The 21,038-nt window shown below is 39.6% G+C and overlaps 1 protein-coding gene across 1 annotated transcript in view; it reads left to right on the top strand.

Moving 5' to 3' along the window:
* The window catches only part of LOC122791693 (NACHT, LRR and PYD domains-containing protein 3-like), a 504,613-nt gene that overhangs the window by 471,877 nt on the left and 11,698 nt on the right, over positions 1-21,038 (top strand). Inside the window, exon 10 of the mRNA XM_044059586.1 lies at positions 5,587-5,673. Within this exon, the coding sequence (XP_043915521.1) occupies positions 5,587-5,673 (87 nt within the window). The remainder of the gene's footprint in view (positions 1-5,586; positions 5,674-21,038) is intronic.

Raw genomic sequence — 21,038 nt, 5'->3', positions numbered from 1 at the left:
AGGAAAAGGAGGAGGGGCCGGGGTTGGGATGGATATCACCAGATAAAAGACTGGTAATGAGATGAAAGATTGGGTTAGAAAGATAATTGAGTAGAGTAAGAAAATGATTTGGGTCTGTTGTGATGGTCAAGGGGTGTTTAGTTACTATGGGGATAGAGTTTTTCTGAGAGGAGAAAACTTTGAATGAGAAGGTGAGGAGCTGTGTTATTGGGTAAAGATGGGGAGAGATAGGAGAGTGCAATTGTGAGAGAGGGGAGTTCAGATGGTTGGTTGTATGATAAAGTTGCGAATGGTAAGAAGTATGAGGTTGGGTGAGGTAATAAAGGTATGATAGTTTAAGAGACAGTAATAGAAAAATAAAGATGGATGAAGGATTTAAAGGCATGTTGAAAAGGTTGCTTCGTATTAAGTGTTATAGTTGTCTTATATATGTTGTAAGTTTATTGCGCAGGGGGATGAAGAAAAGCTTGCCATGGTTGAGTAGAGTAAAGAGTAGTAAGTGTGGAGCTGGAGGGAAAGGTAGTTAAGTGGGTGAGAGTTTAGAATTGAGGTGTATTATTATGGATTAGCTGTGGGTGTGGTTATAATTGGATAATAGGCTGTTGGGGGTGTGTCTATGGTGTTGAGGGCTGATTGGTGTAGGGAGGAAGTGGGTGTGGTAACAAGAGGGATATAGCTAGAGGTACTGGGGGCGGGTTGTATTTGGGGGCAGGGTAGGGGAGCAGAGTGAGCCCGAAGGGAGAACGGAGCGGGAAGACACCAGGAGAGGATCGAGAGTCAGTCAGTAGAGCATGTCTTTTCACATGAGACCCAGAGAGAAAAGTTCCATGCAGAATAGATACATTGCATTTACAAAAGGTTACAGTAAGAGAGATGAGTCCAGTATAATTTATTTATCCTTTGTTGACCCTGGTTAGTCCCTCTAGGCTAGTAGCCTCTTTTCAGGGGAAACCCAAAGTGGTATTTCTGCTACTAGGGGAAATTTGTACAGGGCATTGGGGAACTTCCCCTAATCTTCATTGCTGTGAGTGGGAACCATCTTAGAGGAGCCCTTCCTGTTTCCATTCCATGCACAGAGGTGGCCTGGAGAAACAGGGAGGCAGATGGAGAGAGAAGGAAATGATAGAGCAGTGAAAGAAACGAAGGAGAAAGCAAATATCAAGGCATGAGAATGTGTGCAGGATTCTGAGGAAATGTTTCAGACAAACCTCTTTGATGGGCATGAGTCAGCAAATGAAGGATGTATACTTACAGCCCTCCAATCAGTATGGTTATGGGATGATTTACTTAAAGAAATAGTGGTGCAGAGTGAGACAGAAAATGAAGGAGATGTTTCCTATGGGCACAATATGGAGAATATGCAAAAGGAAGATGCAGAGACAATCCTGAAGAATGGTGGCAAGATGGAAAAGAACACAAGAAAAGAAAGAGCCAGCAAACAGTGACTTGATAAAAAATAATATTGTATTAAAGGTAAATAACAGCAGAACAGACTGGTTTCGGCTGGAAACAAATTACACAGCCTTCTTCAGTGTATGAAAATCATGCAAATCAGAGCTGTTTAAATACCATAAGATCAAAACCTATTGGTGGATGCTCATAGATGTTCATTTAATCCAGGGGGAAACAAAGCACCAAGTTTAATAATCCATTTCTTTTCTTTGCCATTCAATACTGTATGCCATCCTGTTTTATTGGTACGATTCCCATGTACCATATCAATAATGGTAAACATGAATTTAGCTGTGGGATGTGCCATTTGATGTTTATATAAAGCATTATTTATTATTTTTTGTTTTATATTACTAATATGTTCTGTGATACGTATTCTCATAGGGCGTGATGTTTGCCCCACATAAAATGCTCCACAATTACCAGTAGCCAGATAAATAATCCAATTGCTACTGCAATTAATGAAAAATCGAAGATCAAAGACTTGGGAGCAATTCCTGCTGGAAAAATCCTTGGATTTGTTGATGTATTGACAATTGGTGCAATGACCACAAGGGAAACATCCATATAAGATGTCCCCTGATAAAGTGGTCTGTACATACGGGGTGTGTTTGGTGTCACTATGTTTATAATGGTGAAAGAATGAGTTCAGATTTTTGCCTTTCCTATATGAAAAGAGACATTGGTCTGGAATTATGCTGGAAATGTCCTGGTCACACTGCAGAATATTCCAGTGTGTGTGAACACTCTGAATAAGATGATTAGAATTTCTAGCGTAAGTAGTAGTAAATCTGAGTGGTTGGGGTGATTTGTTGGAATGGTCTCTGTATTTTAATAAGTCTGATCTCTCCATACAATTGACTTGATGTTTAGCAACTGAGATGTCACCCACCTTATAGCCCCTACGTTTAAATCTGTTGGTCAAATCAACTTGATTCCTGCAAAACGTGGCATGCTCTGAACATATGCGTTTGGCCCGAATAAATTGGGACTTAGGGATGTTACGTGCTATATGTGGAGGGTGGTAACTGGAAGCATGTAAAATAGAATTGTACTGTGGGAATTTTCTGTACATCTCTGTACCCAATGTATCATCAGGAAGCCTATTCAATAGGACATCCAAAAATGTTATACTATTCAAGTCATGGTATTCAGTAAAAAATAACCCCCATTCATTACTATTGAGATAGGAAACGAAATCTGTAAGTCCAGTTTCCGTACCCTTGTTAGAAAGTCCCTTGAAAGACAGGGGACGTAAGGCCCATTTTGGACCTCAGCCTTTTGAATCATTTTGTGAAGAAGTCCAAGTTCCGGATGGTCACCCTTCAGTCCATTCTCCCATTATTGGAGAAGGACGTCTGGATGTGCTCCATAGACCTTAGGGCTACAAAAAGAGCAATTATAGGTCTCATTGGTGGGTGATGCAATAAGACAGATGAAGGAAATAAACAGGAACAATTGGCCCATATTAGGTGCCCTTTCTGAACTGAAGCAGTTGGTCAAGGGTGAACCAGAGTTGATATGTAAAAGATGTAGGAACTTGAAACAACAGTTATGTTGCAATGATGTAAAACAAAAGAAATATGAGCAATTAACTAGGAAAAAGGGTACATACTGATGGTAAAAAATAAGTGAAGTTACATTTGTACACCCATTGACAAGTAAATGTTGTGAATTTGATGTTTTTGCAACCTGCACTACAAAAAATATAGTATATCATGCTATACATAATGCATGTGAAAGGTTTTATGTAGGTAAACATAATAGAAAATTAAAAGAAAGAATTAACCAAGCATTTGTCTGATATAAGAAGAAATGTATCTACAAATGCTTTGGTTAAACATGTTAGTGAGATGGAAAGTAACCATAGTTGTAGATTTAGAGTTGTATAAAAAGTTATGCCTAATGAAAGGGGAGGTGGTGTGATACTTGAAACAGAGTTAGCAGAATATAAATGGTTACACATTTAAATGCCAATAAAGAAACAGGGTAGAATATGACTGTCAGTATAAAACCACTTTTAAAAAAAATATATATATTTTTTTAAATTATTTTGTAATATTGCATTGTGTATTTTTAAAAACATTCTTGGGCTGTGTCTGAGGGGTTTCATGTCAATTGTTGTTATTTTTATATCACTTGAGCAATTAATTATGCAAACTGATTGCTATTTAAGTATGGTATGTGTGTGTGTGTGTGTGTGTGTGTGTGTGTGTGTGTGTGTGTGTGTGTGTGTGTGTGTGTGTGTGTGTGTGTGTTTTATATAATGCATTGAGAAAGGGCATTTACCTGAAAACTTTGTTTTTTAAGGATTTATTAAATAACTTAACGTTCTCAGTGGTTTGGAGTTCTTGGTTTGGAACTTCTATTTTATTCAGTGTCAGCAACCATTGTGGTTGTTGTGTGGCAGTGATCATCTCATTGTCCACATAACCTGCCATCATCTGCTGGGTCACCAGATGCATCCAGGATTACCTCTCTGCAGAGTAACATCTGTCATCTAATGGGATGTGACTTGAAGGGTTCCCTGCTGGCCTCTGGGGGGGGGTCTGTCACCAGTGAGGAGAACATGCTGTCTATCAGGGGATGCCACTGATGGATCTCAGTATGTCACTAGCAGGAATTGGAGGATCTTTTGACAGCACTAGTGGACCAGCAGCTGGATGCACTCATTTGCTGCCTGGAGCATGTCTTTCTCTGAATGACAGAGTCACAGTATTGTGTCAATTGCCCCACCAGTAGCTGGGCCCAGCCTGGAGGTGGCTAACCTATGGCTTGGTGTGACATTGACAGTTTGATAGTTACCTGTCACCTCATCCTATCCCCAGTCATCCTTTACCCCTTCCTGGTGTTCTACTTTCTTCTCCAGTTTGTAGTCCAGTCCACCCCATCACCAATTTCCCTCCCTCTGTCTCTTTTGTGTTTCCCTCCCCATTCATGTCAGAACTTCCTCATTGGTCTTTATCTGACTTTTGCACTTACTTGTTTGCTCCTGCTACCATCCCCATCCCCTTCCTACCCACCCCCTCTACCTTTCTTAGAAATAAAATGTTTCTCTATCCCACAAAAAATTACCCTTGCTTCCTCACCATATCCCACTCTTCTCTTCCCTTACTGTTTTCTTTCTGTGTGTTCCTCTGCTTGCTCTTCCCACTTTCTGATGCTCATATATACCCATTTCTTTCTTATTTATTAAATATATCAGTAGGGACTTTGCTGTGAAGCCCCTATCAATGCTCTCAGCTTTGCTTGTTGTGATTTGTCATTGCACCTGTGAATGTGGATTGTCACAAGCATGCAAACTACTGGGCTGATTAGGTCACATGACCATCACTGCACGAGTGCCAATAATTGTACGATCAGTGGGGTTTATACTAGCAAATTCCCTGATTAGTTTGACTCCATCTTGCAACATCATTCCTGCTATATTTTAATAAGCTTCTGGCTACATTGCACTACTTTGATTGATAATACCTACTCAAGTAAGCAATGTTTCTGAATCCCAGCTTGTGTTTCTATGTGAATGGGACAGAATGTTTAACACACAGGCAAATGTTTATGCTAAAGTAAATCTGCAAGAGTATGTTGTTAAAAGTTGAAAGGGAAAATAATATTATATCAATAATCATTATCTGACTATGGGTGGTAAAGGAATTAACCACCACAATGTGATATATCTCTGAAGGTAAAATTTTGTAAGTATACTGTGCATGGGTATCTTAGTCCATGTAGTATATCAAATGCTCCAGTTTCTATCACTTGAGCATCACTGGATCCATGTTTGCCATTTTTAATCCATGGAGTGGCACTTCAGGTCTGTAATATTCTGTTTTGCAATGCAATAATAGATGTTCTTTATGGCCTCGCTGTGGGTCTATAAAGGTGGCAGGTTTAAATCATGCTACGATTTTACTTCTGAAAAATTTTTTTTTTTTTTGCTGTGATAATTGTCATTTATGACTACTTAAAAGAAACCAGTTTAACCAGTCAAATTGCTGATATATTGACTTGTTTTTCCAAGCAATGTATAATAAATGCATTCTCAGTGTTTCCAGAAAAAAAAGAATTAAAGTGTTTATGTAAAAGAAAATAATGTGCAAATAATATAGTGTGATTATTTGCCTTTTCTTGTAGGTTGCACCATAACAAAATTGGAGATACAGGAGCAAAGATGTTAGCTGAGGTCCTGAAGACTCCATATTGTACAGTGCAACAGTTGGAGTAAGTAATCCCTCGTGTAATCTCACACAGAAGAAATTATGTAATGTGTGTGTTATCGTCTCTGGAATTACCTCACTTAGCAGTTTATCACTGAACTCTTCATGTCACCAAAGAAAGTTCTTTATGCAGCAACACTCAAAGTAGTTATTTCTTCTTAAGAGGAGACTCACATCTGCTTCTGACACGATGCTTGCATGGTGATCTGCAGGAAATGCCCCTTAATTTCCCATAATTTCTGTAGGCCTGGAAATGTGATGCTGATTTGTCTGAATTTTCTGTGAATGAGCTATTTTGTCCTGTATGAGGTCTAAATCAGATTTGGTACCGGTAAACAGAGATACGGGTGAAGAAGATATCATCTGTGATAAAAACTGGTATGTTAAAGAGGTACTTGCACAACTTAATGACCCCTTATTTTATCATCATTGTATTTCTATTGATCCATTTGACCATTTTCAATGGAGGATCAATGAATTTTTAGCACTGAATGTTGAAAAAGATGTAATTACTGCTGATTTGAAGAGGGAAATGACTGCTGAGCAACCACTGAACAGTATTTTTACGTGTAACCAAAACCCTGTATGAGCATCCTTAAACAGCCTGGCAGGCCATTTATGTCAAGTAGGGGTTATTTAACATAACTGTTATGAGCTTTTTTATACCATTGTTTAAAACCATTATCACCCATGGTTAACTCACTCATACATGATACTAATGAATTTCTTAAACTTATTGATGCGTAATAGTGTATACAGCTGTACCCCCCCCCATAGTACAAGTGTAAAGCAAACTCCAGAAACAAACCAACCATAATATCAACAAGCTTTATAACAAAAGGAAAATAATTCTGACCAAAAGTAAGAAGAGTAATTCCTAGAATGTTAAGAGTCCTTGTCACTGAAATAAACAAACAAGTCAGAAGCTTAATAAAATCTCTTAAAGTCAAGCTGGAAACTAAAATAGCTACCCAAGCCAAAGACAATCACAAGGCATTTTTAGTTATGTTCATAATCACAAAAAGCACAACACAGCAATGCACTGAGTTGAAGATATAGCGAACCTATTGGTCAATAAATTTGTCTAATTTTACTCCTCCCTCCCCTCCATCTATTCCTTAAGATATATGTAAAACTAGCCTGTCTCCATTTATCACACAAGAACAAGTCCTAAAAATAAACAAACACTACCACTGCAAAACTGGCTCAGATGGTCCTAGGCCATAAAGACTCCCAAAATACCACGAAGAAAAATCAAGTAAAAACTTCTTTTATTTGTAGTAGAAAAGGAATTGGCACTTTCATCCTGCTTAACAGGACTTCATCAGATTCAACAATTAAATAGCATCATTGCAAGTGCTTATATAGATGTAAAAAAATGAGGTAAAAGGAAGTGATGTATTAATTAAGAACTCTAACTTCATAAAGAAATAGGTACATTACAACATAAATAACTTGTACCAAAGTAGTGTGATAAAAATCATTTTTCAGTAAAAGAAAAACATATATTAACAATTGCATGTTAAAATACACATTAAAATACATGTGAAAAGTGTGTTTAAAAAGGTGTGTATTAAAAAATATATGTACTAAAAAGTGCTGTATGAAGTGTTTTGTTATGTTGTATCACTCAGGCTCTAAGTTCTAAGATAGTTTTGAGGGGGATGTAATCGTTAATACCTGGGGGGTTACTGGCATTAAGCCTCAACTGCCAGACCACTTCTTTCTCTTCTAAAAAGAGCTTAGTGTTACCACCCCTAGGATTAACAAATACTTTTTCTACAATAGTAAATTTAAAGGTGTAACAAGTTTTGTTATTCATCGAGTGCCTTTATAAGGTACTATTTGTATTCTTCTTCCTAATGTTATACATATGCTCATAGATTCTATTCTTTACAGGTCTTTCAGTTTTCCTAACATAAAGTGCTGGGCATGTGGGACACAAGGCTAAATATACAACATTATGTGTATTACAGTTCCCTTTCTGAAACTTAATTTTAGTCCTATTTATGTTAGCCAACTCTACATCCAAATTCTCACAAATAAACCCACACTGGTTACATGAACCACATTTTCTTGTACCTTGAGGGCCTCTTTTTGAACTGAGCAGTTTAAAATTCTCAAAACTACTTGAGATTAACTCCTGTCTTATATACAAAAGTCAGTGAAGTTCCTAATAAACTGTAAATGTCCCCATCGCCCCTAAGGACATTCCAGTTTTTGACACCACTTCTTTAATCACTGACAAGTAAGGACTGAACTTGAGCACCATAGCTCTAGAATACACACTTTCATTCAAAGTTTCACACCCAGATGTCAGTCCAACCCCTACAAGTGGTTTGTACTGTAACCCCTATTGTGATAAGACACAGTGAACAATCTCATCCACTAAATGGGGTGGGTACCCTCTTTCTAGAAACACAACCTTTGAAATACCATAGCCCCCAAACAATGCCAAACTGCTTAAGTTACCACTCTCCTGTAAAAGTGACTAGGTTCTCTCCCCAACTTTTAAAGCCACCCAGATACATCACCTGTTGTAAACTCTCTAACTTTAACCCTGGCACTCTTAATGCCCTCCTCTCTGCAGTTGATTGGAACATTCTAAAATACCTCCCATTAGATGAAGATATCCTTTGCTTCAACTCTATCTTTCTCAACATACTAGACTCTGTAGCTCCCATTCGTACCATTCGCATTAAATCAACAGTCTCACTCTGGCTGTCCAAAACTACTCTCAGCCTTATGAAAGAGATAAACTTTGGAAAAACTGGTCCCAATCTAAACTCCCTAAAGATCAACAAAAATATAGAGAAGCAAGGAACTTAACAAAGGAACATATAAACAAAGACAAAAAAAGACTTTTACTACAACCCTCCTACTGCACTGAAATCCAACTCAAAAAAATTCTGGCACTCAATTAACCAGATACTCCACCCAGACAATCCTTCTCCCCCTAACCCATCCCCTGACAATACCCCTTTAGAAATTGCCTCCCTATTTAACTCCTACTTTATTGACACCATATCCAAGCTATCTAAATCTAACACACCTTCTGCTTTAAATCCTCCAGTCACAAATCCTCCTTCAACCACATCCCTCTCCAACTCCTCTCTCAAACTAGTGCCAACTTCCTTCATCAAGACTTTACTATTCAACTTAAAACCCTGCTCCCCATCCACAGATAGAAATCTGCCTAACTTTCTACAACTTGCATCAGAGACCCTTGCCTTACCTGTATCTATTTTAATAAATCGCTCTATCTCAGAAGGAGAAGTACCATCCATTTGGAAGCAGTTTCATACCCTTCCACTACACAAGGGCAGCAACTCCTCGGATATCTCTAACTTCCATCCCATTGCTATCCTGTCCCCTCATTCCAAAGTCCTTGAAAAATGTGTCCACAAACGGGTCATGCAATGTCTTTCTAAGTACAACCTTCTAACTCCTACACAACATGGGTTCAGACCTAGACATTGCACTCCTATCCTTTCTCTACATAGTTTATCATGCCAGAGATGACAACAAGCTAGTTTCTTGCTTATATCTGGATATGTCCAAGGCATTTGATACTGTCTCTCATCCTCTCCTCCTAAATAAATTACAAGAACTAAACTTCTCCCCTGAAGCTGTTTCTTGGTTCTCTAGCTACCTCTCCAGTCGAACCCAATCAGTTAAATGGCAGACCGAACTCTCACCACCTCTACCAGTCCAAATGGGTGTCCCTCAAGGTTCCATTTTAGGACCATTACTTTTCAATATTTTCACTAACAATATGTACACCTCTTCCCCCTTGATTTCCCTAGTTCAATATGCTGATGACTCAACCATTACTACTATAGTCAGCTCCCTCTCAGAGCTCCATTCTGCCACCCAAACTGCCTTTAACTCAATAGAATCTTGGCTCACTGACAATCAACTCATTCTCAATCCTAAAAAAACAAAACTGCTACTGTTCCTCCCTAAAACTCTGTTCTACATCAAATCTACTTTCTCCATTCTGTCCATTAACAACACTACCATACAAGTAGAATCCAGCACCAAACTCTTAGGAATCACTATAGATGACCAATTGAAGTTTGACATACATATCAATAACTGTATCAAAAAGACCCATCAAAAACTTGGACTGCTGTACAGATCAAAGAAATTCCTTTCCTCCAATGCCAGAATTACTCTCTCACAATCATACCTCCTACCCAGTCTTATGTATGGCTCCCAGATCCTCACTAATCTTGACTTTACCCTTCTTGCCAAGCTTGAAACCACCTACAATAAGATAGCTCGATTTGCAGCAAATCAAAACTACAGATCTCATCACTGCATCTCACTTAAACAAATGAACTGGTTAGAACTACCTCACCTTCTTTTACTCTCTCAACTCTCCATTACTCAGTCCATCCTTTACTTGCCATCATACTGTCCAACACTAGCACCACTTATTTCCTACTACTCTGCCTCCAGACAACTCAGAAGCTCTAACCAAAACTTACTTCAAATCTATAAACCCAAAACCAAAACTGGATGTAACCTGTAAAGCTATCACCCATATATAACCAGGAATAAGCTACCCCAAGAGGTAAGGTCCCTAACCAACACAAAATTATTCAAAACAGCTTTAAAGGAACACCTCAAAAATCATTGGTACTGCCACTGTACTCAGCCACCACAGAATATATATCCATTTTATACCCTTACCCCCTCTACTAGCTATTCTTACATTCCTACCTTACTTACCCACTCTCCTGTAGTTTCACAAAATTTTTTTTTCTACTATCAACCTCCTGTACCTTTTCAAATCTTACTTTCCTATATTAAATTTTTATCATTTTCTAGCCCCCTCCACGTAGCCCTACTTCCCTCTGCTTCTTACTTCCAACCACCTCTCTTTCTTTATAGCTTTTCCAAACCTCCTCCAAATTACCTCTACCCACTTTTCAAATCTTACTTCTGTCCTGCATGTTTTAAGCTTCCATTTAAAACTTCTACCTTATCAGATTGTACTGCTTAGACTGTAAAAAAACTGTTCTTTTTTATCACTGCTGTGATTGTAAAGTAATTTACTGTAAATAGCTTGTTTAAATCATTGTATTGTTTACTTTATTTGTTACTCCATGCTGTATAATCTCTATACTTGAATGTTATTATTTTTGTACTCTGTTGGAGCTTTTCTCCCCGGGTCTCTGCTGAAAAAGGGTTCATGCCCAGCCAGATTAACGCGGTCAACAAATGTAAAATAAATAAAATAAATAAATAAATATTCCCCACTCTACGTAGGAGTTGCTAAAAGTGGGTTTGTGGAAGATGTTAGATTTAAACCCATTCTCTGTGTGGGATATGTACATGTCCAGGTAGGATATACCTTTCTCACTATATTAGTGGATGAAATTAAAATAAGGGCAAACACTGTTCAAATATGCTACAAAAATTTCAACTTCCTTTTTATCTCCCTTCCATAGAACAAACAGGTCGTCCAAAAATCAGACATAAAGTTTCAGTTTACTTGAAAAAGGACTGTTGAATACATGTCTGTGTTCCCACTCAGTCAAAACAAGATTTGCAAATATGGAGGCACAATATGCCCCCCATAGCAACACCTTTGATTTGCTTGAAATGCTCCCCCTCAAAATAGATGAAATTATTATCTAGGACGGTAGTCATAAATTCCAACAACATTTGAATCTTATCACTGTCCAATGTGGAATCTTTTACCATAGATTCATGGAAAAGTTCCAATCCTATATCCTTAGGTAAGGAATTAAACAAGTTAACCACATCGATGGTTAAAAATAATAAATCCTGCTCCCAAAGTTCATTTTTAATTCTACCTAAAAAAATCCCAGGAGTCTTTTAAAAGGTAATGAATGTTGTTGTAGGAATGCTTAAGCCAATTATCTATAATGACTCCAAAGGGAAATGTTTTAGACTTACTCCCTGCAACTATTGGTTGGAAAGGGGGTTGTGTCACATTTTTGTGAACTTTGGGAATACCAAAGATAGATGCTAGTAGGGGGTTCTTAACTTTAAGGAAATTGTATATATCCATAGTAATCCTCTGATCTATCAAGTATTCTTTCAACTCCAAATCTTTATGTCTATATGCTATATGTATCTCATTTAGTGATATAGGCTCATATACTTCCAAATTGTTTAAAATGTCATGCATCTTCTTTAAGTAATCCATTTGGTTATACAGCACAATACCCCCTCCCTTGTTGGGCTTCATAAACCTTATATCTGTGTCTTGACTTAGTTTCTGAAAAATCTCCCTTTCAGATTTACTCAAGTTGTATGCCTTTCTCCTTTTCACTTTTATAGCTTCATAAGCCTTTTATATGTCCTGTGTGACTAGCTTGTCAAATGTTTGTAAAGAAGGGTGTAAGGGAGGGTTGTATCTGCTCTTTTTCTTAATAGTAGATACCGGAATCTGCTGGGCCTTATCTTTAAATTGAATGGCCAGGTTTTGTTTCCTAATAAAAAGTTTCATCTCAATCAATGTGTCTACTAAATCAAAATGTGTAGTAGGTATATATTTCAGCCCTTTAGATAACAGGGAGAAATAATCCTTTGTCACTTCACAACCAGTGTAGTTGAAAATGTTAAAATTTTTGTAGCTATAAATAACCTAGTTTGTGATTAAAATCTCACCTTGTTCTTGGAGTAATATGCTCAATGTACTCCCCCTTGATACTGGGACCGGCCCACTCCCTGACCTGAGTCCCAATAAACTTCCTTGGTCTGTGTGTGCCTTTGGTTGCCCCCCCCCCAAAAAAAAAACTTTTTGAGGGTATGGGCATAATTATACCACTTCCTTTGTGAATTATCATGTCTAAAATGCTCAGATTGCCTATGGTCATTAATGTTCTCTTCCCACCACTAGCATTCTCCATTTTATATTCTTTCCATATATATAGGCTTTCTACTATACTGGGAAATGTCCCTTTCAATTTTCTTCTCTTTTCTCTTAAATAAAGTACCACTGCATTTATTAACAATACTAAATTGCTTTTGATAAAACTATTTCCATTGATCAAAAATTAAGTCCTGGGTGATATCAACATTTAAAAGCTCAACTTCAGATAATAGTCTACTTAACTTAGCATCATTGTGTTTAATTAAAAAACGCATGTAGTCAAATCCAAAACTGTCAAATAATGAGTTAAATTAATTAATTATTTCTTCATTTAACTCTAAACCCATAGGTTCCTTAAAAATTCTAATTCCTTTTGGTACAATCTTAAATTCAATACATTTATTAAAATATGCATTATCTGTCTGTAAGCATTTAATGTGCCCAAGTTTTTTCTCCATGTGTAAAATCTTTTCCTTTAAAAAAGGAAAAGCAGTTTGATTGTCAGCATCAGTTGGTAAACAGTTCTTATGGTTAAATGCAGAGTCTCTACTTTTCCCAAACATAAATTCCGACTTTAGAATATTATTAAAGTCATTGTTTATGGTACATAAGTGTCTAGCAGAATGCACACTGTCATTAGTAGTTGTAATATGTACCCGAATGTCACTGGTACCTGTTGGTGCTGCATTACCAGAAACTGCTGCATAAGTATGCTTTGGAACAGTCCTTTTAGGCTTAGCTCCACAACAAAGATACTCCTCCTCATTCTCTCGCCCTCGACCCTCAGAAGAGTTGGAAGACCTCTTAAAATGTGAAACAACACTGTCTGATAGATGTTCTTCATCTCACATTGCTGCAGTCCTTACTTATGGGTAGTCCGCTGTCCTCGGTCGGCCCAAATACCAAAGTATTAGGCTGACGTCGGTCATGGGCGCACAGCCCTGACATCAGAGCGTCAGGGTATAAAAGCGCATGACCGATGTCATATCCTCAGTCTTTTTTGCCGCATGGTCCGATGCAGAAGCAGCGTTGCAAGTGCCGTTCGGCTTTCTGAAATTTTTCGTTTTCGGAGTTTCAGACATACCAAGTTGGCTAAGTACCCCGTTGGGGAACATTTTTGTTTTTTCTTGCCTCAGTTATTTACCGGATGTCAGAAAAAGTGAATAATTGTATTTCTTGTGGGAAGCAGATACCGCATAGGGATTACCATTCACTTTGTATCCCTTGCTTGGGACCGGAGCACGACGTAGTTGGGTGTCGGTTTTGTGCTAGGTTTAATAAGCGCACTATTAAGAGAAGGCTAGATTGCGCTAGGTTAGTCTTTGGCAAACGGTGTAATTATAATATGCCGTCGGATCCTCCGACGCCCGCTTCCACTAAGAAGCGTAAAGACAAATCTGTAAAGCCTTGACAGGATGATTCATCCATTTCGGACGCCGGTCCTTTAGAGACTGCAGTGGAACAGGTGGATCCAGCTGAAGTTTCTGTTGAGTCTCAGGGGGAAACCTTGATTTTACAGGATGTGGCCTCACAGGAGTCAGGTCAGGCTGAAGGGGCCTCTCAGGTTACTATTCTCCCTTCTTTGCCTAAGGTGGTTAGGCCTTCTGCTACTGTTTCTAGGGCTCCTTCTAAGGGCAGGTCTGTTTTGCCTTCTTCTGGAGTTAGTTCTGGTTCTTCAGGGTCTGTACCTAAGAAGCATATGCTTAAAATGGCAGAAGATTTGATTACTTTAATTAGAGGTTCCATGCCCCCTCCTGATAAGAGGCCCAGGGTAGAGCCAGAGTTGGAAATTTTGGAGCAGGCCTCAGATGATTCTGAGTCTTCTGCTGAAGATATTCAAGATTTTCCTCCTTATTCGGATTCAGATGCAGAGGATTCTACTCCTTCTGCTTCCCCTCCAGAGGATTTTTCATTTTCAGAAACCTTACACTCTATGAGGGAACATTTTAAGTGGGAAGGACAGGATTACTCAGATTCCAGAAAGAGGCTTAGAGAGTTCTTGTTTTTACCACAGCACAGACCCTTGGCTATTCCTCCTGTTTTGGATGTTGTTCAGGATGTTTTTTCGGAGGCCTCATTTAATCCAGATTCTATGCCTCCTGCACCAGTTAAACCAGACAGGTATTATAGGGTACCTGAGGCTCATAAGTACCTATATAAGAGTCCTAGGGCGGACCCAGAAACTATTAGTCAGGGGCCTAAGGGTGTTAGGGCTTCTGTTGTAAAGAATCCGGTTCCTCTGGACAAGGAAGCTAGAGCTTTGGACAGATGGGGTAAGAAGGTGTACACCTCTTCTACTTTAGCCATGAGGGCTTTAAATTGCCAGTTTCATATGTTGAAATATCAGAATTTCCTCCTTTCTCAGCTAAAATCTAAAGTGGATGCTTTGGCAGAGGGCATAGAGTGTAAAGAATTTCAAGATTTGGTGCATGTTTCTGAACAGGTGGGGAAACATTCTTTGCAGTGTGGCTTTGATGCTTTGCAGGCTTCTTCTAGAGTGGCTGCCACTGGTTCAGTTCTTCGTAGGCATGCCTGGCTTAAGGATCAGAATTTATCTGAGCATGTTAAGTCTAGAATTCTGGATGCCCCTTTACAGTCTGAAGTTTTGTTTGGTCCCCCTGTGGAGTCTGTTTTGAAGAAAATGGAGGACAAGGCTAAGTCTATGCAGACTGTTAAAGATTTTTTGCAGGTTCAACCTCCTAAGTTTAGTAGAAATTGGCCTGCTAAGGGGTGGACGTACCCTTCTTCTGATTCCCAGTCTAGGGGTAGATCTAGGCGTGGTAGGGGCAGAGCTCAGAGTACCTTTAGGCCTAGAACATGGAGTTCGCCTGCTCAATCTGCTGGTGAGGGTAGGGGCCAGTCCTTTCGTAAACAGGCCCAATGACCTGCATTTTCAGCTGCCAGATTCTTCTTGCCTGGCAGCTCCTTTGGGAGGAAAGCTAGCTCTCTTCAAGCAAAATTGGTTTTTAATCACCCAAGACAAATGAGTGTTGGACATTGTAAACAAAGGTTACAAGTTTTATTTCCATACATTGCCTCCTTTCAAAGGTATGCCAGACATTCCTCCTCAGCAAAGGATGGAGGCTCACAAACAGATTTCATTGCTTCTTCACATGGGAGCCATACAGCCAGTACCTCCTTCAGAAGTGGGTCTAGGGTTTTATTCCCGCCTGTTTCTAGTACCAAAGAAAGGGAACATGTGGAGACCGATTTTGGATTTATCTCTCCTCAACACTTATTTGGAAATTCCAAAGTTCAAAATGTTGACATTACAACAGCTTTTGCCTCTGCTGGGAAAAGATCACTGGATGGTAACTCTGGATCTAAAAGAGGCTTATCTTCATGTTCCTATCAGGCCCAGTTGCAGGAAGTACCTGTGTTTTCGAGCTGGAAATTTACATTATCAGTTCTCTGCATTGCCCTTTGGCTTATCTACTGCGCCCAGAGTGTTCATGAAGGTTCTGGCTCCAGTGATAGCCTTTTTCAGGATGGAAGGAATACAAATTTATCCTTATTTGGACGATTGCCTGATTATGGCACAAGACAAGGACGAGCTTCTTCAGCATCTACAGTATGTGATGGTAGTGTTAAGATGCCTAGGGTATTCTGTGAATGAAACAAAGTCCAGTCTAGTACCCTCTCAGGACATGTGCTTTCTGGGTGTGAGACTGAATACAGCTTCCCAGATGGCCTTTTTGACCCCGGACAAACAGAAAAGTCTTTCACTTTATTTCCATCAAATGTCTCTACAGTCCAGGCTGACTGCAAGGACAGTCCTTCAAGCCTTGGGGTTCATGGCATCTTGTATTCTGGTGCTTCCCAATGCCAAATTGCATATGAGGAAGCTTCAATGGTATCTCAAAAATCTATGGACACAACACTGCCAGGATCTAGACACTGTCATTCAGATAATACCTTGCATTCAGAAGGAATTTTTGTGGTGGGCTCAGGAATGTCACCTAAACAAGGGACTCTCTGTGACCCGACCAGAGGCGAGTCAGATTCTAACGACGGATGACTCGGACAAGGCCTGGGGAGCACACCTCAATGGAAAATGGGTGCAAGACACATGGCCTGCCAGACTTCAACATTTGCATATCAACTTGAAGGAGATGTTAGCAGTACAATTTGCATTGATGGCTTTCAAGGATTTACTTCACCCAGGGCAGGTGTTGATTCTAACAGACAACACAACTGTCATGTGGTACATCAACAAGCAAGGGGGAACTCATTTGTACCCTCTTTGCAGACAAGCGATGATTTTGTGGGAAACAGCTCTCAGTTACAACCTCAATCTTCAGGCAAGATTTCTACCAGGAGCACAGAACTCCTTAGCAGATGTATTGAGCAGACAAATAGTGGATCCTCACGAGTGGAAATTGGATCCTCAGGTATTTCAAAAGTTGACAGTGTCATGGGGAACTCCAGACATAGATCTGTTCGCTTCTCCACTGAATTACCAGTTGCCAAAGTTTTGCACAAAAAGGTTTCATCCCACAGCTTGGAAGGTGGACGCTCTGTCATTCAGTTGGAACAATCTTCATGTATATGCCTTTCCACCTCTACCTCTTCTGCCCAAGGTTCTCTTGAAGGCCAGACAAGACAAGCCATCCATGATCCTGATAGCACCGGATTGGCCTCGACAACACTGGTACCCACTACTGAGGAGTTTGGTCCGAGAGCCTCCATGGCCTCTGCCGTTGATTCCACACCTTTTGTCTCAGGAGGGCAATCACTTTCTCAATGTCAGAATTCAGTCTTTACATCTAACAGCCTGGCATATTCTGTTTTAGATTCTGGAGGTTCTCAGCTTCCACAACAAGTTTTGAATGTTATTTTGGAGGCCAGGAGGCCTAGTACAAGGAAAGTTTATGCTGATAAATGGAGGAGATTTTTTATTTGGAGCAAAGGGAAGGACTTTGATGTTTCCAAGCCTAATTTGAGTGCTTCCTTACAATATCTTACTGAGTTATTGGACAAAGGTTTGTCCTTCTCCTCCATAAAGGTTCATGCTGCAGCCATTTCGGCTAATTATGACTGTGACCCTCCTTTATTTTCTCATCCTTTGTTTAAACAGTTTCTCAGAGGGGCAAAGAACATAAGACCCCCACGTAGAGCTCCTACTCCTGCTTGGGATCTCAATTTTGTGTTGGAAAAGCTTACTCTACAACCTTTTGAGCCTGCAGCTACTGCCGAGTTAAAGTATTTGTCATGGAAAACTGCTTTTTTGTTGGCCATCACTTCTGCAAGAAGGGTTTCTGAGTTACAGGCCCTTATGGCAGTGGAGCCTTTCTTGATTTTTCATAAGGATAGGGTATCTTTGCGTACTAATCCTTCCTTTATGCCTAAAGTGGTTTCTAGTGTGGCCTTAAACCAAACTATTCATTTGCCTACTTTTTATGCAAATCCTCAAAATAAAGGGGAGAAGATTTTGCATACTTTGGATATTCACAGGCAGTTGCGTTATTATTTGAGCAGAACCAAGGAGTTCAGACAGTCTCAGCAGTTATTTGTTTCTTTTGCTTTGGTTTCACAAGGTAGACCTGTTTCGAAACAAACTATTTCTAAATGGATTGGGTTTTGTATTTCTTTTTGTTATTCCCATCATGGTAAGGAGATTCCTACTGGAATCAGACCTCATTCCACTAGAGCTACTGCAACTTCTACTGCCTTTCTAAGGGGGGTAGCTACAAAGGATATTTTGGAAGCAGCCACTTGGAGTTCAGTGCATACTTTTTCTAAACATTACCACCTTCCTCTTTATTCTAAGTCTAGGGCTGGATTTGCCACTGCAATTTTACAGGGCATTTTAGCAGCCCCTAATGCTTTATGATTTTTCCAACCTCCCTTTCCCGTTGCTTTGGGATTCTACCCATAAGTAAGGACTGCAGCAATGTGAGATGAAGAACATAGTACAGTTTTGTACCTACCATAAATGTAGATGTTCGAAGATCCACATTGCTGCAGTCCAATTTTCCCTCCCTCCTTCCCCTCTGTAGCTTAGCATGGTTATATGGTTTGGGTGATGGCTGTAGTTGGGCATATCTTTTGGGAAGGTATTCTGTTTTTTGGCTGTGGCCTTTCTTTTAGGGCCTTCTGACATCTGGGGCAAGAAAAGACTGAGGATATGACGTCGGTCATGCGCTTTTATACCCTGATGCTCTGATGTCAGGGCTGTGCGCCCATGACCGACGTCAGCCTAATACTTTGGTATTCGGGCCGACCGAGGACAGCGGACTACCCATAAGTAAGGACTGCAGCAATGTGGATCTTCGAACATCTACATTTATGGTAGGTACAAAACTGTACTTTCCTGAGGCTGGAGAAGGCCGCCATTACTCTCTCGCATTTCATTTCGCTCTGTTCCTCCTAAAAATATTGCATCAATGGATCCTGGCAATATTCCTGGATGCATCTTAAATAGCATGAAGCACAATTTAGCCACAACTCTAACAACACTGTTCATTCTCCATCTCCATGCTGGTCTTGTGCCAAGTGAATGGAGAACAACTATAGTAATTCCCCTGTATAAGGGAGGACCTCCACCGACCAGACTATTACAGACCTATAAGTCTGACCAGCCTCATATGCAAAGCCATGGAAAGGCGTATCATGGAATTAATCAATCAGGGCATGGGGTCCTCAAAACACTGGACCTGTCTCATTTTGGATTCAGCATGGGCAGGTCATGCTTACTCAGCCTGGTGGATTTTTTTGAAAAGGTCACCAAAGCAATCAATGAAGGCAAAATGGTATGCACCACTTACCTTGACCTGGCCATAGCTTTTAACACAATTTTCCACTCAAGCATAGTAGATGAGCTGAATAAACTGAGAATAGACTCCTTTCTCACCAGCTGGATTACCAAATTGCTCACAGATAGTATACAGATAATGAAAATAGGGGAATTTACCACCACAAAGACACCAGTCACCAGTGGAGTCCCCCCAGGGTTCTGTGTTGCAACCTCTCCTGTTTGGCATCTACTTTCCTGAAGTAAAAATCAATACCAAAGGGCTCTGGCTGAGTAAATTTGCAGATGACTTTAAGGTAGGAGCAGTCACTGAATCCCCAAATTACTTAGTCATCCTGCAAGAAGGTTTGTCTCAGATAAATAACTGGTTCCAAAATCATGGACTGCATTATTGTAGTTTGGGAAGTCACTTTGCTCAGGGAACTACCACATTGACAATACACCCCTAAGAGATGGCCCAGTTTTTAGGGATTTGTGAACTTATGTAGACAGTTACCTAACATTTGACCAGCATGTATTTACTGTTGAAAGAAAGTCCTTCTATATTGCACAGCTTATAAACAAAGGGATTGTGTCGCGATCTAGGGATGTCATTGGCCCCATTTAATCAGCCCTCATTAGAGCAATCATTGAATATATTGTCCCCTTTGGCATATATCTGTCCAGACATATGCAACAACTGTAACACCCACAAAGATACCTTACTGAAAGGATACAAGGCCTAAACAACATGTCCTACATGGACTGATTCAGTGCCTTCTCACCGTACTCGGTATCCTACAGACTGCTAAGAGGTGACTTATGTCTGACATACAAGGCATCCACTGACACATTGCTGATGGATCTACTGCACATCAGCAAGTCAAATGACATCAGAAATACTTGGTCTAGAGATCTAAACCTGTTCTGCAACATCAATAGAACTGTTTGGAGGGACAGGTATATCCAGCAGATGAAACCGCTGCTGTGGAGCAGACTCCCCATCAACATAAAACAAAGTCCATCACTGTCCATTTTCAAGCAACTTAGATTTGTAGATTGGAAACAGAAAATTTCCATGTACCACTAATGAACAGAGACAGCTCCTAAATGATTTATCCCATGCATGGGTCCCCTCAAATTATCTACTGAATGATCCCAGTTATTCTTATTAAGGGTAATATATAATTATTGACCATGGGATGGGTAAGGCCAATCTATAGTCAAATGAGATAGGTTATTCCAAGCACAAAAAGGAAAATTGACTAAGCTTTAAATGGCCCAGAAGAGCAGCTAACCTAGTTCTTCCCTTTTAACCTGTGAACCTATGGGTAGTATACATTTTGTATATAAGGTTTTATTGTGTACAGTGGATGTTTGATCTTTATACACCAGCATTCCCCATACTGGTGGTTTAGCAGCTCCTGAATATTACATACTGATTTGTTTACAGAGGAATTACAAAATTTTATTAAGACTTTTGAAATTTGGTCTCTATTGTAATGTGTGTTATTTTCATAATATATGTTATCATCAGCTTAAGAATACAGCTATGGGTGCAAGTTTTGCACCCATATATGCTGATATATTCATAAATAAATAAATTATATTAAGAAATGCAGAGTGCAAATAGCAATGCTGCGGGAGATGCATTTGGAAAAAAATGAATATGTGAATTTAACAAAGAATGGATTTCAGGATAGATATTCAGAATATCAGTGTCAAAGAAAAAGGGGAATAATAATGCTGATTACTAGTGGGGCTCTAATAGTGAGAAAAGACA

The sequence above is a fragment of the Protopterus annectens genome, chromosome 17.part0 (genome assembly GCF_019279795.1).
Source record: "Protopterus annectens isolate FY-2018-M chromosome 17.part0, PAN1.0, whole genome shotgun sequence".
Classification (NCBI taxonomy): domain Eukaryota; kingdom Metazoa; phylum Chordata; order Ceratodontiformes; family Protopteridae; genus Protopterus; species Protopterus annectens.
The sequence above is the reverse complement of the archived record's forward strand: the minus strand, read 5'-3'. Positions and strand labels throughout refer to the sequence as shown.